The 27045-nt window shown below is 36.4% G+C and overlaps 1 protein-coding gene across 2 annotated transcripts in view; it reads right to left on the bottom strand.

Annotated features, from left to right (window-relative positions):
- Positions 1–27045, bottom strand: part of COMMD10 (COMM domain containing 10) — a 107627-nt gene that overhangs the window by 72225 nt on the left and 8357 nt on the right. The window contains exons 5-6 of one of the 2 annotated variants that reach the window (XM_058827651.1): positions 12583–12693; positions 10917–11521 (exon numbers count right to left, since the gene is read on the bottom strand). In XM_058827651.1, coding sequence (XP_058683634.1) covers positions 11465–11521; positions 12583–12693 — 168 coding nt within the window. In that variant the 3' untranslated portion in view covers positions 10917–11464. Of the gene's footprint in view, positions 1–10916; positions 11522–12582; positions 12694–27045 lie in introns of those variants that run through there. The other variant, XM_058827650.1, reaches the window with a different exon arrangement.

Here is a 27045-nt window from a genome sequence, read left to right as displayed (position 1 = left end):
TCAAGGCAGGAAGGAAGCAGCACCAAGCCCTCTTCTGATCCAAGGTGCATTATTTTCAGCACCTGGACTTATGTGCTCCCCATAATGCCCAAGAGCATGGTGTCTAATAACATCAAAGTCTGATAATGACCTAGTATTAGGGCAAAAATCCAGGAGTTCTATGAGAAACCAATGGAATGGTAATTTTTATACAGTTTAGATCAATTAAACCTGAAAGGAATTTTGTGGCACAAACTACAAGACACTTTTCTAGCCACAAAGGCTTTCTTCTCAATGCTTTTACATTCAGTAAAGATGCTAGTACTCTTTAACAAAAAAAAAACAAAAACAAATATAAACCCAAACTCCCCCCACAAAAAAGTTCTAAAAAGCAAACAAACAAAACACCAAGAAACCACACACAAAAAAAACCCCGCAAACCCGTAACTGAAAAGGGTACTCTAATGGAAGCTTAGGAATTTGATACCAATAAGGAAACAGTGATTCCAAGTAAATAGGTACTTTTTAAAAAATCTTTTCTTCCACAAAAACAAAGAATAATTAAATTTTTCAAGCCCTGAGGTAATATGAAGATATTAACACATGTACAAATATAATATCAAATTACTTTTGCACTTGTTCCAGACCTGTTGCTAGCAAAGTACTGGATGTTGTTTACAGTGGTTTTCATATGCAGTCTTCCTGACATTCATACTTGCCCCACTCCTGCAATCTTTATTGACAGAATTAAACACATATTGATTTCACATAGCTCTGCAAATGGGATGTGCTTATCTGTATATAAAGACACATACTAAAATAATAGCACTTTGGTTTTGACATCCAAAGCTATTTTTGCAGTTTTATAGGCTGATTCATGTTTGGTCCACAATTTTTATTTCCATCTTTATTAAAAAGAAAAAAAAAATAAGAAAAAGGAAAAAGTCTAATGATGAAAGCACATTACTGAACTGCTTCATAAAACAATTGGAAGAACAAAATTCCCTTTTTTATTTATTTTTCCCTAAAGCCACATCACCATAAAAAGCCAGCAGTCTGTCAAGTTGGACTGGAATGTTTTGGAAAAAAATTACTTTATTGCAAAGAAGAAAAGAAGGAGTTTAGAACAAGTATCCACAACCTGATGCCTCACTGCAGTGCTTAAGTTACAGCACTGCACATCGCATGTTCTACATTGACAAATATATTTCATCTATCTATCTATCTATCTATCTATCTATCTATCTATCTATCTATCTATCTATCTATAACAGATTATTAGATGCCTTTTTTGAGTAATTTGGAGATATTTTGGAGTTCTTTGTTGCCATATCCTTCTTCTGCCTTACTATTTCCACACTTCCTCAAAAGATCTACTGTTGGTCTGTAGCTCACCCCTGGAATGCAGTCCCTCAGACAAAAATGTGTCAGGTTCTTCTCTTCTGAAAGTAGCACAAGCAGCTTATACAGCATCCTAGACAAGCATCACAGGCCACAATGTCGAAGTCAAGGATGGTCTCAAGTGCTTTGTGAGTCCCTGAAGGCCACAGAAGCAAAATTGAAGTTTGAAATGGTAATGTGAATTTTAAAGCAATTCCACTAAAAAAATAAAATCAAATTATAATAGACTTGAATTTTCAAGAGCTTTTCAGAATGACTGTACAGTGCTTGAGAACAAAGCACTGCATCATGGTGCATAACCCTTCTCAGAGTCCATCATTTTCCTGCATGATAATCGTCCTCAGTTTTACTCCAAAAAGCTTCTTCAGGTTCAACTCAACTTCAGGTAGCTTTCAATGAACATTCCTTCCTTGTATTTCTGTGTTCTTCACTGCTATGACAGCCTCCACCCCCCATATCTGTTTCATGCACTTCTTCTCTGTGTTACACCATTTTCAAATATCACTGTGCCTGGCTGCAGTAAATTAATCACTTCAACAAAGCCAGCTCCTTACTGCTACAGCAAAGCAGCTCTCCTGAATAGGTTTACATTTTCTTACTGTATGGTGGCTCAAATACATCTGCACTTGGAAAGAAATCAAAGAAATCAATTTCAATACTAAAGCCTAGCTAGTCCTCATTTCATCTATATTACCAACCCATTTTGGTCCTCACAAGAAAGACTTTCATTTTCACTAAACGGGATACAAATTTAGAAAGAGGAAAATAAAATGTTCACTCAAGAACCTGGTAAATTTTAGCATTCAAAAGTACAGACAAGAATATACTGCCACCCAGTAACTGTGTAAAAACTGCCTGAGCATCTTGCATTTATGTAACACCGTGCTTCACATCCTTTTGGGGCAAAAGATACCCTACAGCATAAGAAGAGCTCTAAAGCCTCAACAACAAAGGAAACCTATCTAACAAAGGATTATAATGATATATTACTTAATCAATCTTTTTTCAACAATAAAGGAAACAGAAACAACTATAAAAAAACGTAACTACTTATATATGGCAGCACTTGAGAGCTTATATTGAATTTATTAGACATAGCACCAAACTAAGCAATTCTGTCCCACTTGAATGGCAACTCTTGATATTTGAGGAATTTCAAAAATATTTTAGAATCTGTTGCATTTCTTTGATAGGAGAACGATGTATCTGTTCCTATGAAGTTGAGATGACCAAAAGGAAGAAGGAATGGGAATGTGAAGAGGCAAAGTGCTCTAGACATGACCACAAGGAAAAAAGCAGCTCAGGAATCGTTTCTCTGTAGTCAAAGGACTTTCCTGAATCTAGAGAAGGCTTTCTTCCTACCTCCAACTGCATCTTCAAATAAACCTTCTCCTCCTGACTATTTTTAAGATCTTCTAATAAAAGGCACTTACTTTCTAGTAGTAAGTTCAGGTATTTTCAGGCAGTGTCTGCCTGCAAATGCACTTGTTCCTGAACAAAAGATGTATTTGTTCACATTTGTATTGTTAGATTTTGAAATTCCTTTATTTAGCATTCAGAATAGTAAAGATGACATGAATTTGAACTCCTCTGTGCAGTTACTGACTCCTATACTCAGTTCCAGGTTGTAAACCTTCCAGAAATACAAGGTACAATGGCACATCTAAATTACCTGTTGGCAGCCCCCTAAAATATAGTGTCCATCCTCCAGAAAGCTTAAGCTTTATATCAGGAAAAATTTCTTAACTGACATCATCAGGCATTGGAATGGGCTGCCTACAGAAACAGTGGAATCACCACACCCAAAGTGTTCAAACAGCATGTGGATGTGGCTCTGGGGATATGGGTTAGCAGTGGTAAATCACTGCTTGGATTTGATGATCTTGAAGGTCTTTTCCAGCCTTAAGGATTCTATGAGTCTTTAATACATTTCTCCAAGTCATGATGCAAACAAGTCAACCCTTTAGTAGTGAAGTACCTAATCAAAGAACTGTAGACCAACATTAGAGGAGTAGTAGTAGTACAGCTCCATAGAATCCAGTTACTGGCTACTTGTTTTGCTGTCAAATTCCCACTCTCATAACATGACTTATTTCCAAGCATAGGCATCTCCCAACTTCTTGTTTCTGTTCACATTGCAAAAGAGGACAGAGAAATAATCTAGTATTTTTAACCTCTATGCACCAGAGGTAATATAAAAAGCTGCAAATGAGGCATTACTGAGAAGAGACAAGCGTTTTCAGTAACTTTGGCTCTGTTTTGCCTTTTGTATTATCCTTTCATTACTCCAAGACTTCAAAATGTATTCTTAGTAACAGAATCTGTCTCAGTATGGAAAAAAATGGGTTTTTCCTCTCTTCTTTGAAATCTCTTCCTGTTATTGTCTTGCCACTGAGCGTGCATTTCTAGAAATATGTTTTATTTCATTAGTAGTGATTTTATACAATCATACTGAACAAGATTTTCTCAAAGGCTGTAGGCCATGCTGTGGATTTGTGGTTTTCCTGTGAAAGAGGTCATATTTCATGTATTTTAACCAGTGAGAAAGGTCACTTGTCATAGCAGCTTTTAGAGTTTGTTAAACATTCATACAAAGCCAAGTGGCACAAACTGAGATACAGTTTCAGATATCAGACTCCCGGCATTGGTAAACAACAGGAAACAAGATAAGTGAAAATTGTCTCCTCTGCATATGATTGAGGTGATGACCTATCTTCTTCCACCTGAAGAGGGACTGGAAAGAGTGTCACAACATTGTTAGGCACCTGCTTGACGTCAAATGCTCAGCACTGACACTGTTTGACAGTATGTACTGTGTATTTATTGCCTTGAGCTGGACAAATATTAGCAACACAGGAGATGCTAACTTTCTACTCTTTCAAGAACAGATACACTATTTATCCAGAAAGCCAGATTTGGCAATTACATTAGTTGCAAACTGACCAAAAAAAATTAGCAAAAGTAAAAGGAAAGCAAGTCCAGTAATTCTCTAAAGTGGGCAATCAAATTGCTTTCAAATTCAAAGCCATGCTATTAACCCCCAAAGATGCTTAGTTTGAAACTCATTACCACAAGATTACTTTTCCTTGACAGTACCATTTTGTACCAAAACTCACAAAACAATGAATTTAAAGAACTCACAAAGAAAAAGTAAAGCACGGGAGAGAATTTCAATGGTGAACATAAATGTAAACTGAATGCAAATGAAGAAGCGTGGGCTCCCTCTATACTGCTCTGAGCAGACCTGGTGAGATGCCTGTCACATAAAACACCTAATTAGTTTGTAATAGTCTAGGCAGTACAGAACTGCTGGCAAGGTATGAATCAACACAGTAACTGGAAATGGTCCTTTTCACCGTAATGTTTTTAAAGGTACATGATACAAAACAAGGTGTGATCTGCACAGGCGTTGAATTGGTTTGGCAGCTGCTCCTTTTCACCTATTCAACTGTTTTCACAGCCTCTTCTGATATGAGTATTGACATTATCAGGAGGAAAAGATAAGCACATATCTTTCCACAAGGCATGTGACAGATTGTATATGGAGGAGTAAACATGTGTAGGTAAAGGATGCACAGCTCCAAAGTGGTCCCAAAGTAAGCTGTGGGCCCTGACCCTGGCAAGATGCAAATGCTCTGACACAGACCGGTTTTTCTCCTTTGGGTTGCATAGTATTTTTACTTATTTTACACCATAATAGAATCTCCAATTTCTTAACCCAAATTAAGCAGTTTCATATGCAATACCTGACTACCCTTTAAGTGAAGGTATTTTTCCGAATATCCAGTCTAAACCTTCCCTGGTGCAAACTGAGACCATTTCTTCTTGTCCTATCACTTGGTGCCTTGGAGAAGACACTGACCCCTACCTGGCTATCACGTTCTTTCAGGCAGTTGTAGAGAGCTCTCAGGTCTCTCCTTGGCTTCCTTTACTCCAGGCTGAACACCTCCAGACCTCTCAGCCCCTGCTCATCAGGCTCCAGACCCTTCACCTGCTCTGTCACTGTTCTTTTTGTTATACCTTGTGTCCACCTCCCCCTCCATCTTCCTGCCTCCATCTCCAATTCTCAAAGGCGGCAGTCAACATTAGTGTGACAGAGGAAAAGATAGAAGAGCAATACTGGTAACCTTATATTTGCTATTAGAGCAAGTCCAACTTTGACATTTATCTCTCCCTAACCTCACTCATTTCTTAGACTACCTTATCTTTCTACCATAGAGTCAGTAAGAAACAGACACGGGAGAGATGACGGTTTTTAACATATTTGTGAAGGTCCAACAGAGCTTATTGCTTCAGTAAAAGCGGAGGGAAAAATAATGTCCAGGAGTTCTGCAAAAGCACAGCAAAAGTACTGAACAAATAGGGTTATCTTCCAATCAAGCAACAGTTCATCTGTTAAGGCGCTGCACAGTTTCTGAGAATAACAGGCAAGAAAGAATATAAATGCCTGAGAATTTGTGATGAATTCCAGGGATGTGTCTTCTATATCTGAATAAGACCTATAGTAAACCAGTTTGGGGAAACAGGGAAAAAGTTTCCTAAGATGTCACGAACAACTGCACTAAATAAGAAAAGATCACCAGATCTTTCTGTTTTTCAAATTCCCTCAAGGCCCTAAAGTTTAACTCTGCCTGGCAATGAAATGGGTCACCAAGTTTAAACGCAAGTATTTGAACTACTTTTCTGCTGTTTATTTGGACTTACAATACAGCAACACATTACAGACAATTAAATTTACTCCTGTACAAAACAAGAGTTTCATTTCTAATTGTAGGCTGAGGTTGCCCAAGACTGCAACTATAAACAGTCAACTGGCACCATCTTCTTCCTTAGCTCCAGGACACAAAGAAACAGGGAGAACGTCCTAAAAATATTCTGCCATGAACCGAGCAGAGGTTGTAACCAGTTACAGGGTTTGTAAATTTACGTGATACAGTCTGAACTCACAAACTGTGCATATAGCCAGATAAAAGAAATGTAAGTATACTGTGAAGAGATCCTTACTATAAACTGGATATTTAAATAATGTAAAATCACAAATGAAGTCAGATAACTAAGAACACAACGCAGTGCAATTGCCAGAGGTGAGTGCATACTCCTGGAGGCATACCACCTGGTAAATGGTTACTGAGAAAAATGTCAAACTACTCCCAACTTACAGAACACAGGTTACATGGGCATCCATTTCCATGAGAATAAGAAAACAAAAAAGTCTTCTCAGCATTTTAAAAATTCTAGACCACAACTTCATTTTTTCCTCTAACTAAATAAATTTAATCAGAGGTAATAACTATGATAGATCAAAACAGTCTAATGCAAGATTTGCTCTTCATCATAAGTGCAGAATTTCCATCACTCGTGGTGGAGCAATTAAGTTTCTGTTGTCTTTCTGCAACAATGTGACTGCTGGAATCAAGTTATAATTTCAGGCTCATTTTTCTGAGTTTTCCACACAACTCAAGATCATATTGTCATTCTTACTACCATTCCCACAGATATAAGGACTTCCCTCATATTCTGAAACCTTCTCTTAGGGAACTTTTTTCTTTCTTAACAGCAGCACTATTTATTAGGGCTTAATTCTCAGACAAAACTAATTTCAAGATGAACACCTTGCTAAAAGCAGCAACACTGCTTGTTCAGAAGCACAGAAAAACCTTGAACTGGGACTGTGCTGTCTGAGGCTATCCAGGTCTCCAATTAACTCTCCCAAATAGGAATGAAAAAACCCTTCTCTCTCAATCTAATCCTTAAACATTTTTGCATTCATCTATGCCTGTCCTACTTTCTTTTTGCAACTGTTTGAGACTTAAAAATAATGTTGATGGGAAAACAAAGCTCAATTCCAGGGTGTACATACAAGGTTGTTTGTGCTCTGAGAAGGAAAAGGATGATGTCCTCATCAGCAAAGAAAGTGGTTGAGAGTGAGCTGACGAACATGGGAAGCAATTTACAATTGTTTTATCTTTGGACCTCATCATAGCTCTTTTCAGCATTATTACTTTCAAGTGTCCTCTTTTCTGAAGGCCCTACAGATAAAAATTACTCCTCTATTTTGAAACAAACAGACAAAAAAAAAAGACCATATTAATGCATCATCCCCAAAGGCAAGAACTGAAATGACAAATGAAAGGAGTACATGCTCAATTCTGCCACCTCCTACTTCTCAGAAGTGAGATCATATTACTAGCATCCACCAACTCTCACTGTTGTGCCACTCCACAAACACAAATACTTTTCAGAGAAAAACAAAGAGCTAAACTGAGGTGGAAGGGAAAGTACCACCATATTTCCTTAAACACTGATTAATGTGCAGGTCCTGCCTGCATGCCATACAGGCTGCAGAGAATCTATACTGTGAATTAAGTAATTGATGTAGCTCTGACAGAAGAAGATTTGTTTCCCATTTACTTTGCTTTGGGGTGTCTTTTTTAAAAGATGGGAAAAGTAATCACAATGGGAAACTCAGAAAGCATAATGGTGTACTTATTGAAGTAAATAGAGCAAAAAGGTATAAATTTTGTTCACTGCCAGAAATATACAAAAAGTCTGTATAAACCAGGAGAAGAAAAAGCCCAACACATATGATGTTATTTTAACAAGATAATAATTCCAGATTTCTAGATTTTTACTTACCCTCTAGAATGATGAATATGTAGTATCAGCTCAGTTTCAAATGCAATCAGACTGCAATTTGGTTTTCATAGAATCATAGAATATTCTGAGCTGGAAGTGACCCACAAGGATCTCTCCAACTCCTGGCCCTTCAGAGCCCCAAGAGTTAAACCATGTGCCTGAGAGCACTGTCCAAATGCTTCTTGAGCTCTGTCAGGCTTGGTGCTGTGATCACTTCCCTGGGGAGCCTGTTCCAGTGCCCAAACACCCTCTGGGTGAAGTACCTTTTACTAATATCCAACCAAAACCTTTCTTGACACAGCTTCATGGTGTTCCCTCAGGTTCCATCACTGGTCACCACAGAGAAGAGATCAGCGTCTGCCCCTTTTCCTTCCCTCGCAAGGAAGCTCTGGACTGCTATGAGATGTCTCCTCAGTCTCTTCTTCTCCAAGCTGAAGAGACCAAGTGACATCAGCTCCAGCTCATATACTTCATCTCTAGACCCTTCACCATCTTTGTTGCCCACCCCATGTAATAACCTCCTCTACTAACTTAGTATCTATTTTATACTGTGGCACCCAAAACTACCCCCAGCACTAGAGGTGAGGCTGCCCTAGAGCAGAGCAGAGCAGAGCAGAGCAGAGCAGAGCAGAGCAGAGCAGAGCAGGACAATCCCCTCCCTTGCTCTGCTGGAGATGTTTGGGCCTGATGCCCCCCAGGACACACTTGGCCCTCCTGGCTGCCAGGGCACTGCTAGCTCACTTTCACCTTGCCATCAACCCCACATCACAGTTCACAGCACTGCTATCCAGCATCTCATTCCCCAGTGTATCCATATATGGTTGCCTCATCTCAGCTGCTGAATCTGGCATTTGTCCTGATTGAAATTCATTTGGTTAGTGATTGCCCATCTCTCTTAATTTGTCACAGTCTCTCATGTGTTACATTCCCTTGTTAAAGCATCTTGATGCTAGGGGAAATTATTTAAAAAGAAATAAAATAAAATCAGGATAATAGAATTCTAATATTATCCATCTTTTGCCAAAAGTATTACACTAGCAGGTTCTACAAACCAGCACAATAATCAGTTATTTTTTTGTCTTGCATTAGCAGATAAAATCCTGTAAAAATTCTTCAAATACATCTATAAAGAAGGAACAAAAGAAGCAAAATATTGATTTTTCACAAGGAATCTCTATATAATACTTATACTTAAAAATAGAGCTCCCTCAAGAAATTCTTTATGGTTAAGAATTCACAGATTAAATAAGGAGAAGGAAAACCAAGAAAAGAGCAAAGCCTTCCATAGGACAAATTGCAATTAGATAACTGAATCTAATAAAATCTATGGAGTGGATTTACAGAAGAAAATTGGATAACTATCGAGAGACAACACTGGGCAAGAATAATTTATTTATCCTAACGATTTTCAAGCATAAATGGTAACTACAGATCATGTGTGAAAATACACAGTAACAAATACCTTATATAGTAATGTGCCTTACTGGATCTTCTTAATGATGAGTAATAGCAACAACTCTTTAAGAAAACACTCCTACTTCTCACATTCCTCTGTGAAGATGTTCGGCACCAATTGTGTGACATTTCTGAAGCCCTTCAATATTTCTACACACTTTGATTTTATTTATTTATTTATTTATTTCTATGGCTTCTCCTAGGATTATATAAAATTATCACAGTTGTTTAAAAAATAAGCCTAAGGAATTACTGCTATTAACAGTGGGAGGGAATGTAAGAGTGTGTGCTTATGTGGACAGTTACTAAATAGATTACTGGAGGAAAAAAATATTGAACATTGCACTTTTGGGGAGCAGTCTTTCGTTGCAAATCAAAAATCTTTATTAGCAACATAGATTGTCAGGACTCTTAATTTGTGCTTCTTTTACTGATCAATTGAACCTACAGCCATAAAAATAATTATACTCTGTACAGAATCTTCATACTGTCATGCTACAATCAACAGTCAAAAAATCTGAAGCCAAATTTCCTATTAAAAAAAACCCTTATACAAACCTGATATGTTACACATCAGTTCTCAAATGTCAACTAAACTCATCAAAATGTCATAAGGGAAGCAAAGGGACCTTGCAAATCAAAAATATGTTTCCTATTATACCAGTTTGTTTCGTATGTCTAGTTCATAGACATATCACTTCCTTCAGATTCTAGGATGCAATTAAACATTTGAAAAAATTAATCATTGTAATAAAACACTGTTAATTGGATTTTTAATTGAAATCTCCTTTTTTGTCTTTCTCATACAAAACACTAGCAGCAACCAAAGCAGCCTAGACCACAGGACAGCTTGAGCTGGAAGGCTGTGTCTGGCAGCCCACCTGATCTACTCCCCGGTTCACACTGGGGCTAACACAAGCATAATTCCACATCAGAGTATAAGCAAATCTGTAACAAAAACTAGTAAAAACCAGTTCAACAAAAATCATGGGCTCTGATCACAATTCTTGCTAGTCACAAGCAGTGTTATTTCCTGAGAAATGCAAATATCACTAGCAGCTTGAACCACCTAAAAGAACTAAAGAACACCTTGCTTTTGCATTTTGGTGGATTTATTCCTCTGGGACTCTGCATTTCATCTGAAGCTGACAATATGTACTATATAAATATTTATACAGCATATAGAAGATTTCTTTTTATTTCTCAACACAGAAGTAACACCCATGTAGCCACAGGTTTTATGATTACCTCTCCTGGAGAGATAACTTAAATGCTAATTTTAAATGTCATCTTGTGAATAAGAACTGTTCAAATGTTCTTTAAGCAGTTTGATTTGTAGTAAACACTAATGTATTAGTATAATTAATTTTAGTTAGCAAGAGTGAAAATAATAACCCATTTCATTTACCTTGCTCAATGTGGGTTTTTTATTAATAGGCTTTATTTTTTTATATACACAAGAGAAACTTCTGTTGTCGTATACAGATTAGAAATGTAAACACTTAAACACTTCCCACAATGACTGACTTCAGAATTGATTCTGAGTATTATCTCAAAAAAAACAAGGAGCCAGGGTGACAAAGAGCACTACTGCCCCCTAATGAGCCAGACCATAAAAGCTCCTCTGTAACAGCATTTTGTGTCTTTCCTGAAAAAATATCAAGTCATTATACCCATGAATTAAGAAAAAAAAGTGAAAAAATAATACAATCATTAAGAATATATTAAATTCACACCACATTTCTGCACAAAAGGCACACACATGACTTTAGAGGAAAAGAAAAGGTATCTAGTAGCTACAATTTTAAGATATAATACTTAATGCACCAAGAGATCACAAAAATGCAAGATACGAACAGAAAGATTACCCACACTAGTCAATCTCATGTACTAGGATGTAATCTAGTGATCTTCACACCAACCTATATTTTTAAATTTTAATGTCTGTAATGTTTTCTTGATGCACTGTTTTATCTAAACGCCCATCACAAGTTTATTCTAGGCTTGTAATTATCACAAAGTAATTCTGATCTTGGTATCTAAACATATTCTGAAAAAGAAAAGAGAAAACAATAGAAAAAGCCCACTATCTGAATTCTGTTTGTACAAGAAACAGAAGAACTTTCTGTCTTATATGAAAGTGACTTTTTCCCTCTATATTTTTTAATAGTTTTGACATAAGAACTGAATCTGTATTCGATGCTCGCCATTGCAGATTGAGCATAGAATTTCGTCCAGTTCCTGCATCTGCAGCAATGGAATGCTGAAAAAAATACAACTGCTGCAAGTCTTAGTGAGAAGCACAAACATAAGCTGTGAATTCTCTTTTATTTCACCATATTTACTCACATTAGTAAAATTACTGTGAATTAAATGCAATGCTAAAGCAGCACTGAATTCTGATTTCTCCCCTCAAACTCCTTATACTGAACTTTTCACAGGTTAACATTCTGACAGACACCACAGAACCAAAGACTCCTATTTCCATTAGCAAGATAAGGTTAAAAGCAAATCATGTTTCTAATTTGAAGCATGTTGACTGACAAAAGACACAGATTTTATGAATAAAAAATTATGTTATTTAGTGAGTTTGGGTTCTGATATGCCACCAAGTCACTAAAATCCCTGAACTTAAGACTCTGCCTTGCAACCTCCAAATACTGGGTTTCTGTGGCCTCACGTAGTGTCATCATTCATATAAATACATCATTAGCACAGAAAGGTTGCAAGTGATGAGCAATGCGTTACATAACTACACACATGGTAGAAGGCTGCAACCTACTATGTATTAAAAGCATAAGAACTACAATCATATGCTATGTGATAAAAATAAACTATCTACAAAAACATTTTAGAGACCTAAAATAACCACATACCCTATTTCTCCTGTTACAGCCCAAAGAGTTGGTAACACAGCTCTCAGTCTACTGAATACTTATGCTATTACATCAGTATTTCACAATTCCAAGTGTTTACTATAATCTTTATGAAATATAAAAACACAAATAATGACAACAACAATTGAGAGTTCCAATGGATGCCGTTAACTGACCCTTAACATAAGGCCATTAACCACAGTTCATTCCAACTCCGCTGACTTATATTTCTTACCTTTGAATCTTCATTGCTCACCCCCAGCTCTAGCACAGCTTGAGGAGACTTCAGCTTTGCTTGCATGGACTCTGCCATTTGAAGATTAAGCTGCCATCCAATTGTTTCAAGCTACAAAACACAAGTTTAGATGACAATCAGATGGTACAGAAGCAGTGAAGTCAACTTTCAAAACTGCCAGTGGCCTGTGTCAGTGAACAAAGTGTCACGCTCTGCAAATGTTAAGCATTTGTATACAATGTATTTCCCACAAGTTATCCTGGACTCTAAGACAGATTTGCTTTTCTCTTGTCAAAACTACCATTCAAACTGCTACGACCACGCAAAGCAACTTCTTGCATCCCAGATCTGATGAACCCAATCCATAGAATACAATTACAGATCCAGAATATGGCAGCTTCCTCTTCTTGTGGAAGTTTATCAGCAAAGTTGCAGATTCAATTTCATTTCATATTTATTTTACTTTTAGGAAAAATAACAAAATCTTAAATAAATACTAAACTAAAAATGATGATTTCTTAATCCACAGATTTATTCATGTGTTGTAAAATATGCAGATCTTAATGACAAAAATAATTCTGCTTTTTGACTCATTAATGCTGAAAGGACATAACCCAGGTAAGCATGTGAGCAATAGAATTTTTAATAGAAAATTTAAAAAAATACATTTCATATTCTTTTTTCATCATTAATTTGAAGTTATATTCAAACATTATTAAAATATAGCTCATGCACAAATGAAGTACACAACAACAGAACTACAAGGCTTCCACAAAATTATCTTCCTGGCTTTAGTGAATAAAAAGAAGTGGAAATACAAAGTCTTACCATCTGCCAAGATAACCTACACACAAATTCTTTCTAATCACGTGTCTCCCCTCTTACAGGAAATATTGTGGCTGACTTGGTAAAAGTGGAAGTATGCCACATCTTGGTTAATCTCTTACCAATCTAACAGCTAAAATCATTAAGAGAATAAAGCGATGCCAAAGACCTTGTACTGTGAACAGCAGTACATGCCCTGCATCCTACAGAGACAGTAATCTCTAGATGAAAGATAGGAAAGGGTGGCAAAAGCTTCTTCATGGACACAGCTCAAAGACCAAACTTCCAAAATTTCTTACAGATATACAATCTACACTTACATACTAATATAAGTTATACTGCATTTATTTGTACGCCAGATCAATAGCAGAACTATGCAACACTGTCCACCACATAACTAAGCATACCAGAAGGAAAACTATGTATCATGATGTATTTTAACAACCAAGGCCAGTATAAAATGGTTAGGAAGTTCAGTCAAGGCCCCAGTTAAGGGAAAGACACCATCTCAGGCTGACTTTGTGTGCAGCTATAGGAGCAGGACAGCAGGAAGAACTTCAGCAGGTCAGCCTGCAGTCTGTCAGCTGCTCTGCAATCAATGCACCAAACTTCTATTTGTCATAAAAATAAGAAAGTTTACATTTACTCAAATCTATGAAAGCATGCAGACCACACAAAGGAAGCCAGTGAAGATGTTCCAAGGTACCTCATTTTGAGCAAAGCTTTAATAACAGTAGGCCCACAGCTTATGAATTAGAAGGTGCTTTAAAGTTACATAACTTACAAAAGCAGATTAATTTTTAATCATAATTCTGCTTTGATTTTCTTTAACTTGACTACATCTTAGTTAGTGAAAATAATAGTGCATAGACCATCCCACCCAAAAGCACAGAACAATCTAGGGTGGATTCTGTCTACATGCTCAAGTCAGTCACACCAATGGACAACTCTGTTAAGTCCCTGTACTAGCCAGTATTTTCCAGGAAATTATACCAGAATGACATAACTAGAAAACAATTTTATCTCCACAAACTTCAATGAAATTAGGAAATTAACTCTGATTCTTTCAGGAGCATAAAGATAGTACCTTAAAAAAACAAACAAACAAAAAAAATCAAAAAACTTCAGTTTTTAATCAAGAAAATAAGTATAGTTCAGTTAAGAAAATTGATAATGGTAAACAGAGAAGGACTCAGATCCTAAGTTATGTGTTATAGTGGTGGAAGCAGGCCAAAGCGCACAACCGGGAACAGCACTACCTGTTGAAAAAACACCTGTCCACTAAGGACAAACACAGAGACATTGAGATCTGGAATGTAACACCCAGTGATTCATATTGCAATCACTGTGGTTCAAGCCTTCTGCCTCTCAACTTAGAAAGAACTTTCTATCACCTACTTAAACAGTTTATTACTGTAGTATGGAAACCAAGCCTTAGACAGGATAGTAGCTTCCCCAGGATCATAAAACAATGCCACTAGACATAAAAACAATATCCAAGGAAGCCTGACTTTTAAGACTTTTCTGAAGCTGTTAAATACTGTGTATTCTGTGTAGCATAAAGGCCAAACCACCAAAAATAGAAAAATTCAAGTCTGTGTTTTCTATTTTACTTTTAGTACATGTCTATCCCAGAATACTGTAGAGGGCTCAGAATAAATATATGTGGCAGCACACAGGCCTGAGTTTAAAGATGAATAACAGCTGTATCTCTTGTTTTAAATTGCTTTACCTTAAACATTACTTTGTTTTCATATAAAACTCATGTCTGTTTTCTGCTTTAAACATAGTTGTACAAGAACAGGTTTCAATTAATAAATAGCATGCTGCCTAAGGCATTAAAATGGTCCATTTTCTCGAAAGGAAAATGCAGCAAGTATCTGGCAATGGTTGTGTTTGTTTACTTAGAAGACATTCAACATCCTGCAATGTCAATTAACCTTTTGAGAGTAGTGACAGGTTTCTGCATGGCATTTGTGTTAAAGCAGAGTATTTGTTAGTCACAAAGTGGTACATACTTTAGGGCAATTTTTTTCAAATATGAAAGGACTATAAAATTATTTTTACTTCTGGTATAAAACTTGTTACAGCAAAAAGAATGATGGAAGAACGATGCCAGAAATTGTGATATACTAACTAAAAAGCACTTACTGGAGCAGAGGAGAAGTATTTCTCCATGCCTAGCATGAAAACAAAGCTGTGTTTTTAACTACTGTAGACCTTTAGCTTCTTTTCTTATCAGCAGGTTAGAAATGTCCAAGCTCTGTCACTGCAACACTAAACACTGTTGAAAATATACTGCTTATTGCTGTAAATTCTCACTGATATCTCTGGCACTTATTTACTTCAAGGTTATGTTTAGGGGAAAAAAAAAAACACAACAAAAAAGCAAACAAAAAGCAAACAAATCGGAAAAAAGGGAGGAAAATAAACATACGTACTAAACAATACCAATAGCAAGAATGTATGAAAATGCTTCAGATCTGTGTCATGAAACCTCTGGCAAATAAGTTAGGGCAACAAAGATATAAGTAAGCTTTCAATAACCCCTGTAAATTCTCAGTTCTTGTGTCCATTTTGTTTCATTCAGGCTTCTGAAGAGATTACCATGGAACTCAGGACTAACAGACACAGAACGTATGTACCTGCCGCTCCCAGCACTCACTCAGTACCAGCTGTAGAAGAGGTAAGGTGTCACTGCCTGCTGAACCACCCCTGTACTCCCTCACCCACAGTGTTTCTCAGTGGCCACCCACAGCTGTCCCAGGGCAGATCCACACTAGAAAGCAGCTAGCTCCCCTACTATATAAGATCTGACCCTTCAACTGAAGATGTACCTTTACAGTTACATTAAAACATCACCTCTGGTCTGTCTGTAATGGCCACAGTAATTTTCTTCCAGTGTAATACATTGGATTTTCCAACTCAAGCCCTGTCCGGCAGACTCTTTTCCAAGCTCAATAGTAGAGCATAATATTTTACACAGTAAGACAAGATTATCACCAATCTAACATTAACTATGATAAAACATTTGGGTGAAAGTCACTTTCTTGAAAAAGCCCAGTGCATTAATGTCAAGGCAGCCTTTAGAGCTGATATAAACCTCAAGTACAAACTCCAGCTAAATCAAGGTTCATACAGGCAAAATTAACACCCACAAAATTCACCATTTCTCTTACAACACATTGTGTCTTTACATATTCTCTTGTGTCTTCCTGACATATCTTCATCTGTTCCTTACTTCCAGTTTTGCTGCCCATAAACATTAGTACAAATTAAACATAAACTGAGAAGAAATTCAAGCAGTCTGTCAAATAGGACAAGTTTCTACATTAGTTGTCAAAAAATACTTCTCTCAACTACACAGATAAATTTATTTTACACTCTTCAATAAGAAATCAAATAAATGTTCTTTGGCAAGTAAATTCAGGCTAATCATCTTAACTATACAAGAATCAGGCTATCAGACTCAAATGAAGGACTACAGCTTTGAGAAGGAAAGCAGAACTAACGTCAATAATAGGGCTCCAATCTGAAAGAGCAAGTACAGAGCCCAAGTGAACATGAAACTGACACTAAAAAATGGTTAGCAATGACTTAATTTGAATAAACAAATTAAGGGGAAGTATTGTGAAACAGGGACAATGAAGTGGAACAGAATTTTAGAAACCATGTATTCACCTAAAATGTCTTACCTTATGCCTCCAACTTCAGCCAAGCTTCTGAAGCAGGGTCAAGTATTTTTAAAGTACTCAGAAAAAAGGGTCTTAAATACTCAGTCAGTACCAGAGGAGGAAAAGGGGATATTTTCCCGATGGTTAATAAACTGAGTTTATTAAACTGAGAGATATCAGTTGCTTGATAAACTGAGATCACACCTCCTGTCTGTCTCTACACCCATAATGACTGGAAGTTTGTTTTAATTTTAAAGTAGAAAATTTGAATTTTCATGTAAATTACCTGATTCTGGAAGGGTCATAACAAATCATTACAGAAACGACAGAAAATCAGTATTATATGGCTCTCAGAAGTCACTGATGTGGCAGCTTGCTTCTTACCACAGTGTGAGCAGAATACGTAACACCATGCAAGCCACTATTTCTCATCCATTATTTGGCACCTGTTCATCCCTTAGAAACCGCTTTAAGAACAGACTCACAGAAAGTAAGAGCAACAATGAGTTGCTCAACACAGCAATGAACCTGCAAGAACTACACTATGGAAATACTGCTTAGACACATAAAAGCAACAGCACTGAGGTTTTTATAACTACCAGGCATTTACACAGTTATGAAACAGCCAATTATTTCACAAATCAAATTTAACCTGTTAGAAAGATCTAATTATTTTGTTCAGATTCTTGCTCTCCATTTTCTTGGCAAGATTTGCTGCTTCCAGAATACTTATCTTTCATTAAACAGAAAAAATTGTTATATTCAGAAAACATACTTAATTCAAAATATGCAGACAATTAATCAACATTACAGGTTAAATGCTACTTAACAATCTGCTACAGATAACCTGGCTACAGAAAAGAGTAAGAAGATCCCATCATATCCAATATTAGCCTCTCTGGCAATCAAATGACCATGAGCACTTCTACAGGCAGAGCAATAAATGCTGATTAGCAGCTGGCAAAGAGCAAGAACAATGTTCAAAAACAGTATTTCATTTTAAAATCTAAAGAGGGAGGAAAATACAATTTTGGGCTAAACTAGTTAACAAGCCTTGTGGGCAGAGAATACAGAAGCAATTCTAAACTGGCAGCAAGTCTCCTGTAGTTTTATGCTTATGAAGGAAAAAAGGTTATGAAAGTCCTGGATGGGAAAGGAACATATAGCATAGGCAAACTAACATATCCAATTTGTAAAAGTCTACTAGTAGTAAAACAACAAATGCTTTCAGTATAGCTTAAAGGTAATTGGTAAATGAAAGTGGTAACATTACCATATAATTGTAATCTTGGAAAATCATCTGTATAATACAGTTTTTCAACAGTATTATTTAAATTCGGTATCTCTTCCACTGTCAATGGGCTATGGTTTAGTTTGTCTGCTTGAACTTTTTTAAACCAACAAAACTCCCCAACATGTGCCCTTTTGGGTAGTACAAGATTTTCATCACCACAAAGTTGCTAAGGAACTGCTAAAGCCTTCTAACATGACTGAGAATTTTAAAGCAAACTGAGCTTGTGTCCCACAGTCAGAATTAAAAGCCAGTAACATGAGCACAAATGAAAATAAACCCTACCATTCCTTCTGCAAATTCAAATCTTGGCAGAAAACTAAGTGCTTCTAATCATAGAATGGTTTGTCTTGGAAGGAATCTTAACAATCATCTAGTTCTAACTCCCCTCTCCTCCACACACATGGATACCTTCCACTAGACCGGGTTACACAGAGCCACATTCCAGCCTGGCCTCAAGCACTTCCAGGGATGGGGCATCCAGAGCTCGTCTGGGCCACATGCTGTTGTGCCTCACCACCCTCAAAGTAAAGAATTTCTTCCTGAAATCTAAACTAAACCCACCCTTTCTCAGTTTTTAGCCATTTCCCTTCATTCTATCACTACATACCCTTGCAAAAAGTTTTTCTCCATCTCTCTTGTAGGCTCCCCTTGTAGGGTCGACCTCTCCTGGTACTGGTGGTGCTGAAAGACTTGATTAACTTGGACTCCTCTGCTCTTGGTTGTCAGCAGCTTTCTATGGCACAGAACTCTTCTGTAGACTTGCATAGCTAAGAAATTACATCCAGGTCTCTGACTTTACATCCATACTCAAAGATCGACTTTGGCGTAGTTTAAATGCACCTAGAGTTACTTCCATTCTCAGGCAGTCTGATTAATTTGAGGACATGCTGAAGTAGTGAAATTGACTTCATTTTTTCTGAGGTTTTTAAAAACTGCATAAAGGAAACAGAATGCCAATAACTTCTTACTGGCTCATTTTTTTACAGGTACCAGAGAAAAGTCTTCCATTAGGCTGAAGCTTAACAAACTATTGCAGATAAAGTAAGTTAGTTACAGCAATACAGAAATTAGTGTCATGCTCCACTGGTATACAGATCCACCCATTTGATTTTCAAATAATTTAATCCTTATTTTGAGAGACCGTTTAGTTCAAAATGATGTGGAATTTGTGATAGCTTCGGTGTTACTGAACATGAGATCATGCTTTGCATAGCCTGAGAAAGAAATTGTCACACTTGAAGCTCTTTCTATAAAAAACACCGTAATAATGCACAAGTGCACGGCACTATTTTTCAAAGTAACAGTCTCCTCATCTATTCCTACTAAATGTGGTGTATCTGCAAGAACATGTGGTCAGTTTACACACAGCAGCTACTCATGGAGGTAAGTTCTGCTTCACCACATCAAGGCTGGAGTGCTCCCTACTTAAGAGGCTACCTTAATTCATAGTTTAAAGTAAATATTGACATCTTAAGATCACAAAGTCTAAACATCTACTATTTTAGTGTTAAGACTGAGTAAATAGCTCTGTGGAAGAGTGCGTTAAAGGCAGATGGAAACCCAACCTTCAGCCTATTCTTGAGGAAATGGATTTCTCTCAGCTGAAGAAAAAAGGAACTACACTTGAATAGCTCCAGTGTAAGCAAAAACTATCCCTTAAAAATTAATCCTGACAAATTGAAAAAGAGCACTACATAATGTCGCTGCTTACAGCAATGAAGAAAATGAATAATTCAATGTCTCTGCCCACATATACCCTAGCAAGGTACCTATAATGTCCCAAATACAACACTTGCTGAAAGAGAGAAAATATGTCTTATTTTAATAAATGAAATCAGAGTTTTGTCATTTTATCTCAAGATATTAACTCATTCACTTCAGATATTTTTTTCCTCTAACTTGAAAGGAATAGTCCAAATTTAAAAATGAAACATTTCCTGGAATAATTGAAAGAGCTGTTTATGTAATTTAAGCCATCCATTCTATCCTAACTGAAACTGCTATGAACAGTGAAGAGATAATGGGATATGAAAGATACCTTCAGGAAATCTTTTTCTTACATTATCACAGTAGTATATATCTCACTGACAACAAAACATTTAAAAATGTTTTCCACTCAACATGATATTTTGAGGAAATAAATAATCCACAATGTAAGAAATTTTCTACTGAAGTTCTTTCACTTAGATTTTTTCAGCCGTTCTAAGCAAATAACCTAGAGGAAAATGAGTATGGCCACCCTTTCACTCAGTTTAATTCCTGTAGCTTTAACTCCTGTAGGAAGTGTAGCTGCCATACTTAGCTCCTGCACTGAAGACCATTGTAGAAAACAAAAATCAAAACACTCATGTTTGAAGTTTGGAGATCTCTTCCTCTCATCTTTCAATAATCAATTAGACAAAACATACTAAGTCACAGTTAAATAAATGAATAATTTTCACTTAAAGAAAGCACTGCAACATGTATGTATAGTTATAATATATTAACTATCAGTTTTGTATGAGAGGACTAAATGTGTATTACATATTAAAACACTGGTCTACAATGCATTACTCTAACTTCATACATGTATAATCACATCAGCATAAAACAAGAGGAAACCATTAATTCTTCTCTATAAAATTTACAGCCAGAGATGCCAATTCCACTTTTCATCAGCCAACTCAGCACTCCAGAATCAAAAATCAAAATCAGACATGAAAATATCAATTTTGCCTGCTGCGACAATGAAAATAACTTAGGAATGATTTAAGGGTGACAAAACATGCCTGACTACAAACTCCTTCAAAAGCTCTCTCCATCTCAAGAAAAGAGTATTACTGCAGAGGAGACAGCAGAAGGATATAGACAAAAATGTATTCAATATAGCAAAAAAATACTAAAACAGGAAAAAAGTGGCAAATTTTTAAGAAGAAATAATCTGTAATCAAGAAGAGAGTGTTTCCTCTAAGGTAAGCCCCAGACCAAACACCAGTTTTCTTCTGATGAGAAACTTGAGCATTGTAGCATGGGAGATGACTGCACAAACACACTGATTTCTATTCTCCATTGTTGCTACTGCCTTCAGTTAAACTCAGGTGGCATGAATATCTTTGAAAGAAGTTCTGGATGCTGCAGTTTCTTTTCAGCAGGTCTCGCTGTGCAATTGCTCCCTAGGTGAACAATCTTGCAGTGCAACAACTGGGTTTTCATATGGTAGCATGAAATTTCTGACTGCAGTCGCTCACGACATTTTTCATACCAATAGAAAAACATTTATATTTTTTAATAGAAAATAGAAAATAAAGTATACAGTCGTTAAAAATCTGTACCTCTACTGAACAAACTTATTCAACTTCAACACAATTCAGTATCCTCATTTCATAAATGGGTTACTGAGGCATACTGTAGTTTTAGTGATAAGTAGTCTTTAATGTCAGGTTTAAAATTTGTAACATTCAAATTTTACTTGTATACATGAATTACAAAATGAGTGACTAGCATCTTCAGCTGACAGTATTACGCAAATCTTCAAATTAAACACAAGACTTGGAGCAGTCCCCATAAAAATGGTATATAACTATCTACAAAACTGTAGGTACAACCACTCACCCACATAACAGATTCAGTACAATAGGTTGAAGATTTTTATGAACTCTAAGTCTGTAGTTACAGTCAGTCATAACACATATGCACAGCGAAGTTAAGCAGAAGTGGCATAGTCAACTACAGTGACTTGTGCTAAATTTTTAAGACTTTGAAATTTTAATGGTATTTTACTTTTGTTTCCCAGTCATGAAGTCAATGTTTCCCAGACAGGAAGTCAAAAGGAAGTAAGAATCACTGGATGGATCCCATCTACCTTGACACAATACTAGAATGCACTGTCAAACCAGATTCTGCCTTAATCTTGTAGATACTGTGAGACCATCAGCAAACAGGCTAACAACAACAACAAAAAAAAGGAGGAACTATATTTTTCACCAGTACACAAGAACAACTAAAAGTAGCTGTAGTATAAAGGCAAGGAAAGAGTTGGATTGGGCTAGACAGAGAGACAGTGAATGTAGAGAATCATGTAAAACACTGATCAAATGGAGCACAATTCCCGGGGTGGGGGCACAAAGAAAAGTATCTGAGCATCAAAAGAAGGCACTGTTATGACCAAGAGACTGAAAATAGGTTAGGACAAAGTCTCTGTCAAGTGATCGAATCCAGAAATAGAGGCACTGAATGTGAAGAATCCGCGCTAATGTGAACAAACACATCATGTTTGCCATGCAACTCTTGGACCCCTCAGCATAAACTTCCCAAATAACAATAGTAACTTAAGAAGGCAGAAAAAAAATTAAATTAAAGAGGCCTAAGTTTTTTAACTCTATGAACTGTTAGTTTCAGCTTGTAATCGATGCTAGAAAAAGCAACAAGAGCAAAACAAAGAGCCAGTACCTCGCTTACCTCTCAGAGAAAATACTGAGACCATATTAAAAATAGAAGAGACTAGGATTTAACTCTAAAAGGAAAATATGTACAAATTATGCACTTAAATCCACCTTAATATTTAAGTTTAACTAGATTCTTCATCCAAGAGTAGTTGGAGGTTAATTTCTTTTTATTTCCCATTTTGTCTTCAAGGACAAAATCACTTCTCTTCAGCAAACTGTACTTAGCATGTATACCAAGAAAAGTGGTGTTTTCAGACTTCTTTGTTCAATATTCAAATCAAATTCCCTCACCTCCTTAACCTTGGAAATCAGGAAGAGGACACACTCCAGTAAGAACCAGTATGCTTCAAAAGTAAGGCTACAAATCAAGTAATATGACATGACATTGGTAGAGTAAGACTAGGGCTGATCTGCAACAATTTAAAGAGATTTTACCCTAATTGAAGTTATTGCAAGTTTTAATCTTTAACTGATTTTTACTAATAAACAGCTAGATTAAAAGCAAACAGAAAGAGACTATAACAAACATTAGAAACAACATTCTGGTTTCAAAAACCATAGCATTTAGGGGTTCACTTTGTGCAAAAGGTAAATGTGCTGTTGTGTTCCGTCTATGGCAAATCTGTGGGCAAAGAGTTGCAGTAAAACGCACACCAGTCTTTGATCACTTTTATTAAGTCATGACTGACCAGTGTCTTTATCTAGCAGAAAATATAACAATATCCAATGGAGGAAATATTAAGATGGACAGTTTTTAATTAGAGATAAGGCAAACATTTTTAGTAACCATAAAGAAAAATCCCAGAAGTAACTTGTCAATTTAAGCCTTGAAATCAAAACCAGACCCCCATTCCAAAACCTCTTTTACATTTTGAGGAAAAATTATGGTTTGTATTATACAGGAAGTTACACAAGACAAGGACAGTACTCATTTTTATAACCTTTTAAAATGCTATTTTATACACAGGAACAAAACAAAACTTACAGATCTTTCTTAACATTCTCAAAATGTACCTTCTTCCAACCTTTGTAACTTATACTTTCTCAGTAGAAGACAGAAGAGGACAAGGATAGGAAGAAACTCATCAAAAAATCCTTACAAAGTGGTACTTAAAAACTGTAAACAATTAAGATTCCTACTAACAAAGCTGAATGAGTGAACGAATAAGACTCAGTTGTGCTGTAATGGGCGATTAAAATAATCTCATTAGGTAAAAGACTCTGTTTTTACTTTGTATTTCATCATTTGCTTCCGCTTTGTGAGTGTATTGGCATCATATACTGTAAGCTGATTCACAATTCACTGTGACATGCCCATAGGTACAACTGTTTTAGGGATCTCAGTTTGACATTTTAAGAATGATTAGTTGATCAGATACTAACAAGAAACTTCTTTTTCATAATTCTGTAAAATTCTTTCTTATAGTTTGAGCTCTATTCCTCCTTAATTTGCATTCTTCTGATATCAGAAAAAAAAATTTCTGCCACAACATACACACAGAGCACACCAATTAGCTTCTTTTTTATTTTGGCATAACCACAGTATGCATGTGTTTCAGAATATTTCTGTAGATGTGCCAGCTTTTAGCAGAGGGAATTTAGCATATTAACATTATATATACACCCATTAGCAAGGCCAGTTTCTGAGAATATCATTTTCAGAGTTTTTCCCATATGGCTTCAAATAGGCACTCAAGATACAGAACTGACAGCTCTGTCAAGAATTTTAGGTACATAACTTCACTAGTTGCATTCCCACGCATCATTATATTAAGCAATGCTGTCTGAAAGCTATAAAAAACTTCTCTTGCTTGGCAACATAGGACTTTCTTTTTTTCATTATATATATTTTAAGGATATCCTGAATAGTTTTCCAAAACTAGAAAGCTATGAAGCAGTTAGCTTGATCTGCCTTTAAAACAGATTTGCGCAGAATACCAAAACACATACAGAGAACTTAATATAAGGGGGAGGAGAAGTGGAGAAAATCAGTAAAACTGATGTAAAACTGCCATAAGAATTCAGAGTGAATGCTATCAAAAATCTAGCTCTTCTTTGTAGGGAGGAAAAAATACATTTTAATCTGATCAGTGTGCCCTCATTTCTAAACTTATATATTACCAAGAAAAGACTTAAAAACTGGATCAGATTGATATCAAACTATTATCACTGGCCTATCGTTTTAAAGGCCAGATTAAGAGTGCTCAAAGGAAAAACTTATACAAATACCATCATTTTAATTAAATAGGATTGTATTATCATCAGCAGAAATAATATAATAAAGGCACTGCCATATGAATAAGGACTGAAGAACCAGCTGCTCTGTGCAGCTGAAGACTGCCAATAATTCAGCAAAGAAAAATGAGAAGATGAAAAGAGAAGTAGTACTAAACACCTTTATTTCAACTTTATTTCAATATAACAGTTTTTATTAATTTCAAGTCAAGAACATCTCTATCTACTGAGCAGTCTACACAAAAAATTCAAAAAACTGTTCAAAAAAGAATAGTTTTTCTCAAACAATCAGAAATACTGTTCAATATGCCACAGAAAATTTCACCTAAACAGTATTCTAGGAAATACTTGTTCTGCTGCTCTAACAAACACAATTTTACTTGTCATCCTAATGAAGGTATCAACCAGCACATTACCACCTACACCTCTTGCACAGAATTGACAGACCCAGAACTCAGAATACTACTTTTTAACAACTTGTACTTTGCAGGCGAGAAAAAAATCTAGTTTAAGAGAACTAACATGTAAATACAGACAAATTATCTGTAAGAAATTATTTCTCATAATAAGTAGCGGTCTTGAGTCCAAACCTGAACACTTCTACAAGCCAAAAGATGTACTGGCCTACTCTCAAAAACGGCAGAAGTCAAATTTTTTAGCTTTATTATGAAATAACAAACTTGGACACTCAGTTACCCACTAGTTTTGACCATAAGCTAATCAATCTCACAGATTCCAATGTTTTCTTAATGTGTAAACCATATCCCTAACATAAAAAAAAAATAATAAAACTGTTTACCATTTTTTATTGTTTTGAAACAGAAATGGAAGATTACTTCCCAGTCCTTCTTGTGTACACTACGGAAAATACTGTACTGCCAGCATTTCAATACATCTGAAATAGACAATCTCTAAGTACCATGTGTCAGGAAGGACCTGGAATTATTTTACCACACAGATTTTACTAAAACACAATATAAAATTCCAAATATATCTTTCTTAGTTATTTCATAAACTTTGTGTGTGCAGGGACACTGTGTATGTGTTGAAGCAGAACTATCAAGACCTCCATAATGTTAATCACAACCCTGATTCTGCACTTGGATCCACACAAGCAATCCCTTTACACATCCACTAAAGCTGCTTTAAAGAAAAGACAGAGTTACTAATGTGCAGGAAGCACATGGTATGTGAAAGTACAAAAGAATCACGTATGAGCTAAATTCTGAATTCATATGTAGTGCTGCACACCACCTCAACAGGTCAGCAACAGTCTTACAAAATATGCAGTAATAATCAAAAAGCCTGCATGCATTTTTAAAAGAACATGAAAGAGAAAAGAAAAAACAACCAGCTACTAGCATCCATAGACTTGTAGAATGGTTTGAACTGGAAGGGATTTGGATTGGATTGTATGGTGATTAATGCCCCATCCAATCTTTTGAACACTTCCAATGACAGGGCATCCACAACCCGCTCCAGTGTCTCACCACCCTCCTCAAGAATTTCTTCCTTAAATCCAGTCTAAATTCATAATCCTTTCATTTAAAACCATTGTCCCCTGCCCTGCCACTCTCACCATCTTTCTTGTAAACATCCTTTAAGCACTGAATGGCTACAACAATGTTTCTTTGCAGCCTTCTCTTTCACGGGCTGAACAACTCCTACTCTCTCAGTCTGTCTTCACAGCTTCAGTGGCCCTCCTGTGGACCCATTTTAACAGATCTGAGTCTGTCTCATGCTGGGTGCCCCTCAACCAGCCCCTCATGCAATACTCCAGGTGAGGTCTGACAAGAGCTGAGAGGAGTGGTTGGTACAACAATGGGCTGGTTGTGTTGCCATCCAGACGGACTTGGACAGGCTGGAGAAATGATCTGACAGGAACCTCATGAAGTTCAACAAGAGGAAGTGAAATGTCCTGCACTGGAGAGGACAAGCACCAGTACAAGCTGGATGCTGTCCAGCAGGAAAAAAGCCTTGCAAAAAAAACTGAGGCTCCTGCTGGACACCA

This window comes from Poecile atricapillus, chromosome Z (assembly GCF_030490865.1).
Source record: "Poecile atricapillus isolate bPoeAtr1 chromosome Z, bPoeAtr1.hap1, whole genome shotgun sequence".
In the NCBI taxonomy this organism is placed as follows: domain Eukaryota; kingdom Metazoa; phylum Chordata; class Aves; order Passeriformes; family Paridae; genus Poecile; species Poecile atricapillus.
Note: the sequence above shows the minus strand (reverse complement) of the source record. Positions and strands in the feature narration are given on the sequence as shown.